The 15,027-nt window shown below is 33.0% G+C and overlaps 1 protein-coding gene and 1 long non-coding RNA gene across 2 annotated transcripts; one reads left to right on the top strand and one right to left on the bottom strand.

The window, feature by feature from the left end:
- Positions 1-3,181: 3,181 nt before the first annotated feature.
- LOC145790236 (uncharacterized) lies at positions 3,182-3,960 on the top strand. Its single transcript, XR_014328910.1, has 2 exons — positions 3,182-3,238; positions 3,830-3,960. It is a non-coding gene; the product is annotated as an uncharacterized LOC145790236 (long non-coding RNA).
- Positions 3,961-7,726: 3,766 nt separating this feature from the next.
- Positions 7,727-13,867, bottom strand: LOC114311541 (cation/H(+) antiporter 15). The gene is made up of 4 exons (XM_028257683.2): positions 13,628-13,867; positions 12,095-12,600; positions 10,059-10,557; positions 7,727-8,897 (listed from the first exon to the last, which is right to left on the bottom strand). Exons 1-4 carry the CDS (start codon positions 13,865-13,867, stop codon positions 7,785-7,787), a joined length of 2,358 nt encoding a protein of 785 aa, XP_028113484.2. The 3' UTR covers positions 7,727-7,784.
- Between the last annotated feature and the right edge of the window lie 1,160 nt (positions 13,868-15,027).

Here is a 15,027-nt window from a genome sequence, read left to right as displayed (position 1 = left end):
CAATCCACAAATCACAATCCACGAATTATCTCATATAGCAAAGAAATTATAAAAAAACAATTTAATGAAACAAAATTAGGAAAAAAATTATTCAGTTAAAACTGATAAAGACCTAGGTAAAAAAATTAGGGCAAAATTATTTATTTCACTAAAATCCAATAGATAAAGAAGGTAAAAAAAAAATTAGAACAAATTTATTATTCCACTAACTGATAAAAAAAGAATGTAGAAAAAAAAAATTAGGACAACTTTATTTAATAAAATTTGATAGTGAGAGAGAGGACTTACTATGAGGGAGAGAGAGAGAGAGTCGCTTACTCTGCGTCTCCTACTTTATGCTTGCCTTGTTTCCTTCTTCATCACCACTTCATGTTCGTGAGAGAGAGAAAGAGAGAGATTGAAAGCACAGAGTTGAATGAAGGTACTGACTGAGCTATGCAATTTGTATGTATTGTTTTGTTCCTCTGGGTTGGCCCAAACATTTTATTTATTTATTTATTTTTATATATTTTCATTTTTATAAATATGGATTAACACATATAAATAAATATGGGCTAAACATGGGCCCAATAAAATATTTTGGGCCTTTTAAATTAATCCTAAAACAAAAACAAAAAAAATTAGGCCTATAACATTTTTTTAAATTTAGTGACCCTATTTTTGGACCAAAATTGTGGGGCCTAAGGCACAGGCCTTACTGACCTTAAGCCAGGGCCGGCCCTGGACTGATGCTATGTGGTGGCCTTTATGGTTGGCTAGATCCGAGGCAAAAGAATATATATATATATATATATATTTTTTTTTTTTTTTTAATCAGCAAAGAAAATAAACTTTATTGATGAGGAGCAAAAGAATATATATTTGAGGTTAGGTGAAATTTTGAACCACCATATCTGAGTTTAGGGTAAAGTTTAATGTGAACCTAAACTAGATAAAAACAATTTTGAACCTGAAGGTAGAACAGTATGGTGAGGGAGACGGAGGCAGAAAAGAGAATTTAGGAAATATTTGTTTCACTTGAATGAAGGTTGGAAGAGAATGGTTATTCTGTCACAATCTGTGTTACCAGAAAACGCTGATACCTTAGCGAATTAGGTATTGGAATGCATATTCTGAAATATGGTACACTTTCATTTCAAAACAGAAAATTTAGTAATCCAAAGTGATCCCAAAAGTTTTTTCTAATATGTGTCCTTAACACTGTGTTTGATTGGGAGATTTTGGAGGTATTTGGAAAGAGAAAAGGAAAATGTGTGTGAAACTAGGTGAAATATAGGTATACTTCATTCACATTTCACCTATCTTTTCCAAATTCCTCCTTAAATCTCCTAACCAAACACACCATATATGTTATCTTAAGAAAAAAAAAATTTTAAAGAATGAACTAAAATCTAAACTGAGATAAGTTTTGACAAGACATAAACATCAAAAAAAGGATTATAATGCTCATAGAAAACATTACATTTTATTGGATGTCTAATAGTAAAAATAAAAAATAAAAAATAAAATAAAATAAAAAAAACAACAACAACAACAACAACAACATTAGAAATACCTTAAATTCTTAAGTATAATATATACAAATTTACCCCTATCATACCACATTCTAGAGCATATGGTGTACTATGTTCCCGTTCTCATTCCACATACCAGAACGATCTCCGTTCCAAGTAACATAGGTCACAATACTCATTCCCATATTGAGTTTGGTCATAAAAATAAAAAAAATAAATAATAAATAAAATAAGAAAAAAAAAAGAAAGAGAGAGAGAGAAGAAATATACATTTCAAATGGAATCACTATTTACCAATTTAGGAGAATCGTATCCATTGCCATTACCATTGCCAAGTCCCAATCAATAGGGCTGTTAACTCTGACCTTGTCCCTCATTTGTTCAGTTGCCAGACATGTATTTGGGGCGCAATAGCTGCTAGTCACATAATTTATTTGTTGAGTTTTGGTTAATGTGATCATGTATGATTGACGATATTGAGAGAATCAAACGAGTCATGTGCCTCCACTGCACTGGATTTAGATGGAGTGATGTGTAAGGGAGGGAAGGGGCAGCAACCAGGTGGGAGAGCGGCAAGGGGTTGTGATAGAGAGGAAGAAAGAGGGGTCTGTGGTGGTGTGTGAGTGCGAGGAAGGGAGAGGGAACATGTTACAGTAGGGAAACTAAGGGCTATGACAGTGGCGCGTGAAGGGATGGGATGGATAAAAGTCACTTTTGGACTATACCTTTTTTTGACATTTCAGTAAATAAGTTTCTATAATAGACTTCATTGGAGCAAATATTTGAAACTGTTAACAGAGGAATAGAGCTGAAACAAAGTGTTTCTCACACACTGATGAATTTTGTTTGTGATATATATACGCAGCCTATGAAGCACGGATACTTCAAAAAGAGTGACGTATTCGTATCGGATATTTATCGGATATTGATACTCTTTGGATACTCGCGGATACGTATCGGATACTTCTTAAAAGTATCGGATACTTCTTAATTACTTTTTTATTAATTTTGAAGTATCGGATACTTAATTTTGAAGTATCAGATACTCGAAGTTACATATTACTTATAATATTTTGTTTAATTCTTTCATAAGAGGAATATAGTGAGAGTTAAAGTAATAGAATTTGTCAAATTGATGTATCCTTGTTGTCTCTCTCACTTCTCTCTCGCTTTATTGTAACAATCCAGATTTTTCGTTATTCTGTAGAATTTATACTAATATTATTTAATCTCAGTTCAGAAAATATATAATTTATTATATATTATTATGGGTAATTTTGTAAAATAATATAATTATTAAAAGTTTAAGGGTCAAAATATAAATAATAATAATATAGATAATATAAATAATAATAATAATGGGTGTAGAAGTAAAATAAATAATTAATTTTATGTTGGTATATAATAAAATGTAATTTAATTAAAAATTAAATTATTTATATAATTATATTAAAATATTGGGTCAAATAGTAATTATCTTAAATATTTATTTAAGATAAAATTGAATCTATATATATTAATGGCGAATCTGGGGGGAGAGACGCGTGGCAGGCCGTGGTTGGTGCCCACGGCTGCCTCTGTATATAAGGGGCGAGGTGCCCAGAAAGAAAAGAAAAAGAAAAGGAAAAGAAAGAAGAAAGAAAAGAGAGGAAAGGAAGGAAAGAATAGTGGAAGGTAAAGGGTCTTTGATGGTAAAAAAAAAAGAGTAAGGTATTAAAGTTAAGGTGAGTTATATTATGCCTTGAGTCACCAAAATATATTTTACTTATATTTTGACTTACCAAAATCTATTTTATAAAGTTATGTTTATTAGTATATTAATAAAAGTTATGTTTTATAAAGGTTTCAGTTACGTGGTTTATCTTCTGAACCCTATTTTCTTAAAAGGAAACCCATGGATGTGTTTGTTTTACTCTTAAAGAATATTTGGCTATGACTTTATATGAAAATATGTTTTGTAAGTACCACCACGGGAGTCCCATGCCTTGGGGGACTTAAATAACCATTGGCTTAGTGAGTCTCATGCCTTGGGGGACTTAAATAACCATTGGCTTAGTGATTGACCACTTTGTGGTCCAGTGTTTGTCGTGGATCCATTGACCAGTGTAGTGCTTGGCACTTAATGATGTACCGTGGTTATGGTTGTATAGTGATTTCATATTAAATGATCTGAAATATATATCAAATGATTTTCGTATTATATGTATCAAGCTCTTTTGGCCTAACTAATTATCCATGGTGAATTTTATGCCTTATACTCTTAGTATAATATTTCTCACTCTGCCATAAGCTTATAGTTTTTTTACCACTTTGAGGTGGCATGTCGGGACCAGCGTGTGGAGTAGGCACAAAGCACTTTTATTGATGTATTTTTTTTATGTAAATATCGGCCTTTTTGGTCAATACCTTTTGTAATAAAAATAGAAGCTCCAATGTTATTTTAGTACCCTTATTTAAATATTTTTTCCGCTTGCGTTTATTAATTTGTTTAAAGATTTGGCCGGAGGTAACCTTGGTTACTGGCCATCACGATGCTTAACCCTTGGGTACGGGGAGCGGGTCGTGACATTCTCACTCTCTCACGTTTCTTCTCTCTGCTCTCATTCTTTTTTTGGTATTGGCATGTAAGGATGATGTTTAATTTGCATTTGCATTTGTTTTGCTTTTAGTTTTGGATGTTTTATGAATGTTTGAGCACTTTTAGGTTAATAGGAATCCCTCTCTTTATTTATTAATTTACTTTAAGTTTTATTTTCATGCATATTACATTATTAAAATTATAAAAAAAAATAAAAAAAAAATTATGAATGTATCCCCGCTGTACTCGTATCATACTTTTTCAAATTTTGACATATCGCCATATCCACATCCCCATATCACCATCCGTGCTTCCTAGGCTATCATTGATGACTTAAAAAAGTATATTTGCTGAAATTTTTATTTAAGAATGGTTTTTTGGCTTTGGCTTTAGCTTTAGCTTTAGCTAAGGTCTTGTGATATTCACTGATGAAGGGGAACAAGTTGAAACTATTGACCTTGAAGACTTTCAGTTTTGTAGGAATCTTTCTTCTTTATCAAGTTGTCTTTTACTTTAAGTTTTATTTTTATGCATACTGCATTATTAAAAATTGTTAAAATAATATTTTTTACAAATGTATCACCGCCGTACCCATATCTTAGTTTTTCAAATTTTATCGTATCACCATATCATATCGTATTCATATTTCGTATCCGTATCCATATCCGTGCTTTCTTGTACACAGCAGATTAAGCGATCATAATGTGGATAGATACAACGAAATGATAAGGCTGTTACAAATGGATGGGGATAAAGCTATATTGAATATGCATAAATCTTATCTCAACAGACTTTCTAAGAAATTTGTTCATCTAATGGAGTTGACTATAATAAATTTACCATTAGTTGACTTAAGCATAATAATCCCTTATTATTAAGGTCAAGTTTGTGAACTTGTAAAAAAGTCAAAAAGTTAAAAAATTATTCAAAAAGTTAAAAAGTTTATACTATTCACCAAAAGTCAACAATTACGGCTGCACAACTCCTAATTCGAATTTTTCCCTACAAATCAATTTTTACAATTTTTTATTACACATTTTTCTATAAAAAAGTCAAAAAGTTAACCCAAACATCCATATTTTAAACCTCAATTTTTTAGTCCAAAAAGGTAAAAAAGTACACTTATTTAGGACACCCCAAACAACCCCTAAATTGTTTGGAACAAGACTAAGGCCTCGTTTGGGAACAGGCTAATTTAGTAACTTTTTGGCTATTTGGCTAAAAAGGTAGGTAAAAAAAACTTGTATGTTTGGAATGACTTTTTGGTTAATTACGAAAAGATGTGTAAAAAGTAGATAGAAAAGAGAATCTTTGACTTTTTAGTATGGATTGTTGACTTTTTGACTAATTTAGTAACTTTTTGACTAATTAACTAAAATAGCCTCTTGCCAAACGAGGCCTAAGCCTCCGCAAAATCCAAAACAAACCGGATGCACCAAACTACAAAACAGAGAGCAGGACCCCCATATCCATCAAAGAAGACCCACCGTGAGTAACACAATCTTGAACAACATTAACTGAAACTCAGTCTTCTCAATCCATCAAAACATCTCATAAAATTGTCAACTAAATAGGCTGAAATCGAGTTGAAAGCTTTAACCACCAAGCAATCCTAATTTTAACCAAATCAACCAACTTATCCAGATTTTTACCGAAGTTTTTGAAAATCCATTCATTCCTTGAATAGTGTTCCATAACACCACCAAACGGATGTTCTCCAAAACAACTTATTGAACTTTTTCAAAGAGTTCCCAAACCACCATTCCATTAAGGACAACGATGGCGAACACACCCAATACAAATCCAACCATTTAAGAACTTCTGCCCATAATTGCCATGCCAATTTGCAGTGTAATAAGAAATCATCACCCCTTTGAAATGTGTTGCACGGCGTGTTTGCGACGTGTATTTCTATTGAATTAATTCTACTGTTTATTGAAGCATATTTGACGTTATATTATTTTTTCAGATGTTGCTCAAGGACTAGATATGGTCGAGCAAGTGCTTTTAGGGCCAAACTTATTTTTTGGGACTTTTTTTTTTTTTGCCGACAGCATTGTCACCTTTTGCAATGGAAAAGTGCCATTACAAAATATCCAATTTCTTGTAATCATTTTTGTAAACAAAACGGGTATTTTGTTTTAAAGTGAAAGGCCTATATTAAGTCATATTATTCCGAACAAAAATTTTAAATGAATTATATGTTTGTTTATCATAACTCAATTTTTTTATTTGTGAATCATTTTTCTACTCCATAGGTCAAGGTTAGTAGGTTCTTCATGTTTAAACAGGTTTCACAAAATGATTATGGACTATTGTTCGAGATTTTCAGGGGTGCTCTTATTTAATGACAGTAGGGATGATTTTTGGTTCATAATCTTAAAAACACCACTGTCTCATTATTTTCACTGAATTTTTTTGTATAAAAATTTTGTTCGTAAATTATTTTTCCATTCTATTATTCTGCACACAATGAAAATAAATAGACATACAAGCCACCAAAACTGGGATGTATATAGTGAAGCCCAATCAATGACCATTGGAAAGTTGCTCTATGATAATTTCATAGACTAAATTGCCCTTCTAGTTAGGAACAAATATTGAGTGTAACAGTGACATCATCGTACATGATAACAGACGAATGGTAGCAATGTAAGACCTTCTCAAGCAATTGTTGCAAGTTTTTTCACTGTTGCAAAACAAAGTTGCTCTGATGTAACATAACTATTACAGACATGAAATTGCTAGCTTCTCTTGTTTGGATCTGCTTGTTAGCTAACTTTGTTGCAGAGACTTGTGGATTTCCATGCCTATGAAAGCTCCAAATGGAACAACCTGAAAACAAACACCGAAACTTGTAAATCAAATTTAATTTGTTCCTTCAAGGAAACCAAAAATGGTTCCACCAATAATTAGGGCTGTGAAACGAATCAAACTAGTTAGACTTTTGGCTGGTGTTTGGCTCATTATGTAAACAAAATAATTTTGACATATTTTGAAACTAACAAATTTTTTAGTTAAGCTTGAACTCGACTCGTTAAATTTATATATAAAAAAGAAACTCAATGTTTGATTCATGAGCAACTGAAAAGTTAGACAAGTCCAAACTCAAACACATATTGAAAATTGTTAAGATTTTCAAACCAAACTAAATTCCTGACTCTACTCAATTTGTGTATAATATGCCTTGCTCATAGGTACAACCATTTTACATAACATGGAATTTTCAATCTCCAAATCTCTTTGTTCTAATACACTCTCAATAATTGGATCATGTTTCGAGATTCACATAATTAAATAATTGAGAGTTTATTTGAATAGAAGGACATATAGATTTAGAGACTGATGATCCTTGGCCATTTTACATATATATTTATATTTGGCTCAACTCAAATTGATTACTTTATTGTCCTACTAATACTTGGTTATAATCATTTTACATGGCACAGATTTCTCTAAATTTCTCTGCCCCAATGCACCCCAACTATTAGATCATGTTTTGAGATTCACAAGTTCCAAAATTTTTACAAAATCAAATAATTGAGGGTTCATTAGAACAGAAAGACAAAAATTTAGAGATGGAGAATCTTGATGGAAATTAAACAAATCTCATGCAGATAGGCTTTCTACATACCTAGTTAGCCATTGATGGTGACACCCAAATGCTTTATCCCCAAACATGATATAACAACTCATCCAAATTTCTTCATCATATCCTCAACAGTGGACTGTTGTTGCAACACCAACACAGAAGCATTGCTCTTCATATCAGAAGATGCAAGTATATCTCCAATGATCCCCAACTCCTCAATATAATTATTCCACTCAGTGAGCCCAGAAACCACTGAAGATTCTTTGTTCACTCTCCTTCCAACCAATATGAAGTTATACTTGTCATCCAAAGACAACAAAACCCTAGAAGTCTCGGCTCCGTCTTGCACAGTCACATTCCTAAACTCAACCCTTCTACTGTCTTTGTAAACACTCCTGAACTCATTCATCATTTTTAGGTCAAGTTTGGCATCCATTAGATCAGCAATAAACTCATCCTCTCCGACGAATTGGATCACATTGACCTTAGTTCGCGGGTTCTCCGCCATGCGCATCCCATACGCTAGCGCCTCCCGCGAGTCAGGCCCTCCGGTGAAGATCACGCACACTAGAAACGTGTCCTCCTGGAGGGACTCGTTCACAAAGTAGGTAAATATTTTTTTATTGACAAGGATTCCAACGGAGCAAGGGGCCTTATCAAGGACATTTTTTTTGACTGACCGAACTTTACTGCTATCTGAATTTTGAAAAGTGATGACTAAAAGGGACGTGCTTCTCTCCAGTGCCATAACGCATATATCGTCGTGCATGGTGTCGTAAGGTGTTATGGCAGTGAAGAACTGGAATTTGACCAATCCTTGGCGGAGGTGCTCGTGGTGGCGGAAGGCGTTGATGATGCGATCAGTTCTAGTGGCATTGGAACTGCGGTTGCGCTTGTGGAACTGGTGGTTGATGAGGAGAGGGTGTTCGCGGCCAGCGAGCTCCATTAGGTCTAGAATGTAGACTCCTAGGGGTCTTGCTCGGGTTGAATGAGAGGCTTTTAAGAGATTCATGAGGCTGAATATGGTTTCTTCTTCATGGATGGAGACCAGGATTCGAACCTCGGTGTCACCCCGGGAATGCTGGATTGTTCTTCTTCTGTAGTTTGCATATCTCTTTGATGGATTATAGAGGATGCTGATTATGGGAGTGATGACAGCTGCGTAGAAGACCGCTGTGATGGTGAGGATGGAGTAGAGTCCTTCATCTAACAACTGCAATGTTAAAAGATCAGAAATCTAAATTACCAATTAGAATTTTGATTTTTGTTCTTCTGATACTGATATATTCTATACAAGTTAGAATGAAAATTATGTGTAGTAACTGGTTGTCGATATGTATCCGTACATAGTGGATTTACAACCAATGTGACCGGTTTGCTGTCAGTACTGTCTGTTCGGCTATTATATAGCCCTTTTTTTATATATATAATGATTTTAAAAAAGAGAATGACATTTATACCCAAAAAAAAAAAAAAATTATAAAAATAATGTGACAGTGATGTTTTTGAAAATATAAGCCACTTTGATAAGTCAAAATCAAAACTTCTTATATCATTCTATAGATTTTATGTACAACTTTTATATTGTTATGTGAATAGTACTTATTTAAAAAATTCGCCACTGTGATATCCAATTTTTTATATATATCAGTTGATATCTCTAATATAATTAGATCATAATCAATATCGATATGTATTGTGATACTGTTATTTAAAATCATGGTTCAAAATGCATTATTAAGTGGTAAAGGTGACAGTAAATTTTTAAAATCATACTTTTACATTTTTATATAGTTATAATTATTCAATCAATCTAAATTTTTTATGAATAATATGTATATGAAAAATGAGTGAGATCACTAAAAAAAGGAGTACTAATAGCTCTAAACTGGTGCGCGAAAGATATGAATTGTTTGGATCACATTTGCTGGCTTGGTTGTGGGCCTAGAAAGCTAGACTTGACTGATCCAGTCAAACGAGCAAGGATCCTTTTTTCCTTAAAGTTTCCTAGAGTGCTACGTTGTGTGGTTGAGATTTACTGGCAAGTCACATCAATTTTTTTTTATGTGACTTGCCAGTAAATCTCAACCACACAACGTAGCACTCTAGAAAACTTTAGGGAAATTTCACTCTAGAGGATCCTTAATGCAGTCAAAAGCCCAACTGGACCTGCGTTTTTACTTTTTCAATTCTTCTATGGACAAAGTAGACGTACATGAACATCGAAATTTTTTCCCACTGAAAATTACTCTATATGAAAGAAAATGATGCGAAAATTCTCTCATATTAGTAATTTCAGTTAATAAAAATTTCAATGAGCGTAACAGTGTAGTAACATTAATGGTAACAAGAAGAAAGTGAAAAATTAGATTACCGAAAACCTCAATGCTCTTTTAAAAAGCATAATATCAAAGAACCCCTGCGAGGTCAGTATAAACCCTAACGAGAAAGCATCCGCAAAAGGCATCCCAAAATGTCGTGCCGGTACAACGGCAGCAATGAATTTCCCCATGTATCCGAGGTGGACCACCAACTCCACCGGACCATAGTTCATTTTATGGACAAGCATCACATTCACATGCCTACCTGTATCAATAATATATGCCGGTAACATTAATGCGAACATAATAAGATTCAACTTTTTCGCCAAACCCGACCCCAGGGGCGGCCCTGATGGGACCGCAAACCCTAGAACCATTCCTCCGAAGTAGGCTTGCAACCCTAGGGTTTCGGAAGTGAGCATGGTCCCAAAAAGCATTATAGTGATAACGGCCAGGTGTGATTCTTTTATGGTAGAACCTTCTGGGATTTTTTTCATCATGTAAAACATGACGGGACGAAGAATAAATATGATGATCAATATAACAAGAAACCTGCATCAAGAGCTTAATTAAGATTTTGATTTGAGGGAGCAAATTAACAGAGAATAATTTTCATCAAACTAGATAATTTTATAAATTTTCTAATATTGTTGTAATTTTTTATTTATTTATTTTCAAATAAAAAATAACTAGATATAATATTAAAATAATTATCTGCATAATATAAGTTTAGCAATATGATGATGATAACTCAATTTTATGATTTAATAGGCTTTTATATATATATATATATAGCTATTTTTGTTGGTAAAGTGATTAGGCAGTTGTATTTTTTTATTTTATTTTTAAAGTCAAGTAGTGTAATTGATTTTGAACTGTCTTTTTAAACCAATGTCTTCAGATCTTTAATAAAGTAAAAGACTAAAAGGAGCTATTTTTAAGTAATGTTTGATTCATCACTAAAATGAAAGTTAAATGAAATGAATGGATCATTTCTCAGTTTTCCTATAATTCGACTATTCACTTGTGATAGTAAATGATAATTCTATTTTCAATTTAAATTTTTATAATTTTTTTAATGAACCAAATCTGAAAATAATTTTTTTAAATAGAACCAGCATTCAATTTCACTTTTATTCTAATGAATCAAATAATAAAGAATCTCTTCTTTTTTTTCTTTTTTTTTTTTTTGATAAATTTTAAGTGTATATAAATAGAACACAAAAAAATATGTGATTAAAAATCATTCTAGATATTGAGTGGGCCACCCTTACAATAATATATATATATATATATATATTCTTTTAGGAAGACTTATTTATAAGTCCTTTTTCAGACACTTTTACTAAGATAAGTCCTGTATAACTTTTTATAGAGTCTCAAGTCCTATTTAGATAGGAATGTATTCCACAGGATCCCACATAAACGTAACGTGAAGTGACACTTACATAAACGTAACGTAACGTGACACCTATATAAACCTAACGTAACGTGACACCTATATAAACGTAACGTAACACTTACATAAACGTAACGTAACGTAACGTGTCACATTACATTTCGCAAACTTTATGAGTTTTTATTTTTTTAAATTGAATGTGAAAATGTTAGTTTATATTAGCGTCACGTTACGTTTCATATAAATATGATTTATGGTAACATTCAATTTTTTATATAAGAAATTGAATATTGTCATAGATCATAGGTGTTACGTTATGTTTATGGATCATTTCTCAATTTTCCTATAATTCGACTATTCACTTGTGATAGTAAATGATAATTCTATTTTCAATTTAAATTTTTATAATTTTTTTAATGAACCAAATCTGAAAATAATTTTTTTAAATAGAACCAGCATTCAATTTCACTTTTATTCTAGTGAATTAAATAATAAAGAATCTCTTCTTTTTTTTCTTTTTTTTTCTTTTTTTGATAAATTTTAAGTGTATATAAATAGAACACAAAAAATATGTATTGAGTGGGCCACCCTTACAATAATATATATATATATATATATATATATATATATATATATATATATTTTTTTTTATTTATTTATTTTATGTTTTATTTATGTGTACGTATCTACCTGCCAATCTCGACTTGGAAAAGAGATAGAGCTCCGGTGTGCATGAACTGAGCTTGGCTTGCCAAGGAGCTTAGGGATTTGATGAGCATACCACAAAGGTTGCTGATGAGAGAGCAAGAGAGAGCGAGGCGGCCGATTTCAGAATTGAGGAGGTGGAGATCCTCGAGGAGGATGGAGGTGACATGGAAGGAGGTGGTGCCCCCGAGGACGGAGATAGTGTTGAGGCTGGGGCCGATGGAGGGGTAGGATTTGGAGAGGCCGTGGGCGGTGGGGACAGCGAGGGCGACGGGGAGGATGGAGGTGGCAATGCCGACGATCCAACTGAGTTTTCCGGTGGAGGTGATGAGGGAGATGTCGGTACGGACCCCGATTAGGAATCCGAAGTAGGAGAAGCTAACAAGCTCGAGGACGTCGGCGATTATGGATTGTTTTCCGTTGAACAGCTTGGAGTAGAAAATTCCATTGTTCAAGTATTGGAAGATTGAAGGTCCTAAGATAATTCCAGCCTAGTGGACATGGAAGTTACAAACACAACATTTAGTTAGCAACATGGACAATGAATTAGTCAAAAAAACAAAAAAAATCAAAATTTGAATTATGTTAATCAGATTTTTTTAAAAAAAAATTTTAATGTGCGCATACAATGTAAAATTTAAATATACAATGAACATTTTTATATGGATAAAAATTCTAGGCACATAGTATTTCTAATTAATTAATTAACTCTAGAGCTTGTTAAACATTTCATTTTGTTAGTTGATTGAGAAACGGGACTATTGTGTATTACCTGATGTATTACTTGACGAATTTGATTGGCTTGTTTTATTTCATACGTGGATTAACACAATAAACAACACATGTATAGATAGGATTTATCATATTCATAATAATGAATTGAATTATTTCCTAGTTATAGTAAATCTTATATTTGTGTATTTTGTTTTTTTTTTTTTTTTTTTTTTTTTTTTGCTTTCTATATTTGTGTATGTTGTTTGTTAAGTTTATTCACGTAAACGATAAAAAGTGCCGATAAATATGTTGCACCACTCGTGCCACCTCTATCACCTTTTGCAGCTATTACGCATAGGTTGCGATGATATTTCTAACAGACTCATAAAACGGTGCTATACACCTCTATTGTAGAGACACCCTTTGGGTTGGAGCCCAAAGGACAAGCTCGTGAGGCTAACTGCAAAGTTAGGCCACAAAAGACATCCTTTCAGTAGAGATTAGGCTGCACATCTCACATGGTATCATAGCCAGAGCCTCACCTACACCGAGGTGCTAGGGGGAATGTTGGTATCATCAAGTTTATAGAAAAAAAAAAATTTACATAAAACTTTCAATTAAAATGACGAGGCAATTTTTTTAAAATTTTAAATCACTTCGATGAATTTTTTGTGCTTAAAGTAATCAAATCATGACTTGCTTGTCACATGATTTTGTATTCATTTGTATACTATAATTTTCTATTTTTACAACATTACTCCTTCCAAAAACAAGAAAATGCAAAATTGATATTGAAGAGCTTACCAACATGTGTGAGACAAATCTAGGTTGTTTGAAAGGCTTCAACAGGATTTGAAAGATTGATGAGGTTATAATAACAGCACCAAGTTGTAGCGTAAGAATTGGAAGAGGGTGCAACAATGGATCATCTCTTCTAAACAAACCCTTGGAGCTCACTGATGAACCAAAATATTCACATGTATATAGTGAATTGAAGTTGGAGAAATTAAAAGGCACAATGACCTCGCCTTTGCTATTCGCCATCGTTTGTTTTGCCCTAGAGATATCTACCTCCAACCTCAAATCCCAGAATAGCAAGAGTATCGTGCACTGAGATTGTTTTTAAATTATTAAAGAACAAGGAGGGAAGAAGGGTATGTAGGAAGAAACAAGTCACAAAAATATGTTTAGTTTTGGAGATATCTATTTTTTTTTTTTTTCTTTTGATTGGTAAAAAAAGAACCTTATTGATGGAATAAACAAGTACCAAGTACAGAGCGAATTACATCAATAAAGAAAAAAGGAGGTGCAAAAGTATCACAATGAGTTAAATCATCTCAACGAGGTTGTGGAGATATCTATCTGCAACCCTATATTCTTTAATGGCAGAAATCTCGTGCATTGGGAATGCTCTTTTTTTATATCTGCCTATAATGAGAGAACAATAAGGACAGATGGGTCGCGAGGAAGGAGAGAAGTTATGCCTAGAGATATTTGTTTACAATCCTAGATGTTGCAATGGCAAGAGCTTCATGCGCTGATTTGCTTTTTTTATATCAACCTGCAATGCAACCGAAAATAAGAAGGAAAGAATGGTCAGGAAGAAGGAAAGAAGGGTCACAAATACGTAGTCAGCGTAATTATTTTTCAAACAAAAGGTGGAGAGGAAAATATTGTGGAGGCCAACCTTCAACCCCAGACCAGCCCCCCAATGATTAAAGTTCCGCGCACTGAAACTATCTTTTTGGTATATCTATCGGAGAACAAGAAAGAAAGAAATGTCTAGAGGAAGGAAATTAGGAAAGAAATCAAAAATACATAAGTCACTATAATGGTTTTTTAAACAAAGGGAGGTGAGAAAAATAGTGTGGAGGTCAATCTTCAACATGTATCTTTAAGCTGGCAATCTTCTTTATCTCAATGTATACACAAATTTGGAGAAAATAAAATTTTATTTTGCTGATAGAATTTTTGTCCAAAACACAAGTTTAAACTCTCTAAACAGGGTAATACTACCACAACACCACAAAAATAGTTAGGTACAGCTGTATATATAGATACATTTCAAAATACAACTATATATGAAAATCAACAATGCTAGAGGGTCACAATTTTTGTGGCCACAATGACTCAAAACTGCCAAAACGACGTCATTTTGACAGTTTTGAGCCATTATGGCTACAAAAATTGTGACCCTCAAACAT

This window comes from Camellia sinensis, chromosome 5 (assembly GCF_055761805.1).
Source record: "Camellia sinensis isolate YWXY chromosome 5, ASM5576180v1, whole genome shotgun sequence".
NCBI lineage: Eukaryota > Viridiplantae > Streptophyta > Magnoliopsida > Ericales > Theaceae > Camellia > Camellia sinensis.
This window is presented reverse-complemented; position numbering and strand designations above follow the sequence as displayed.

Excerpts from the sequence above, each read along its gene's own strand:
- LOC114311541 (XM_028257683.2), bottom strand. The coding sequence starts at position 13,867 with ATGGCGAATAGCAAAGGCGAGGTCATTGTGCCTTTTAATTTCTCCAAC. Across the intron at positions 12,601-13,627 it reads GATTTGTCTCACACATGTTG|GCTGGAATTATCTTAGGACC; the intron begins GTAAGCTCTTCA and ends CATGTCCACTAG. Across the intron at positions 8,898-10,058 it reads AAAGAGCATTGAGGTTTTCG|TTGTTAGATGAAGGACTCTA; the intron begins GTAATCTAATTT and ends TTAACATTGCAG.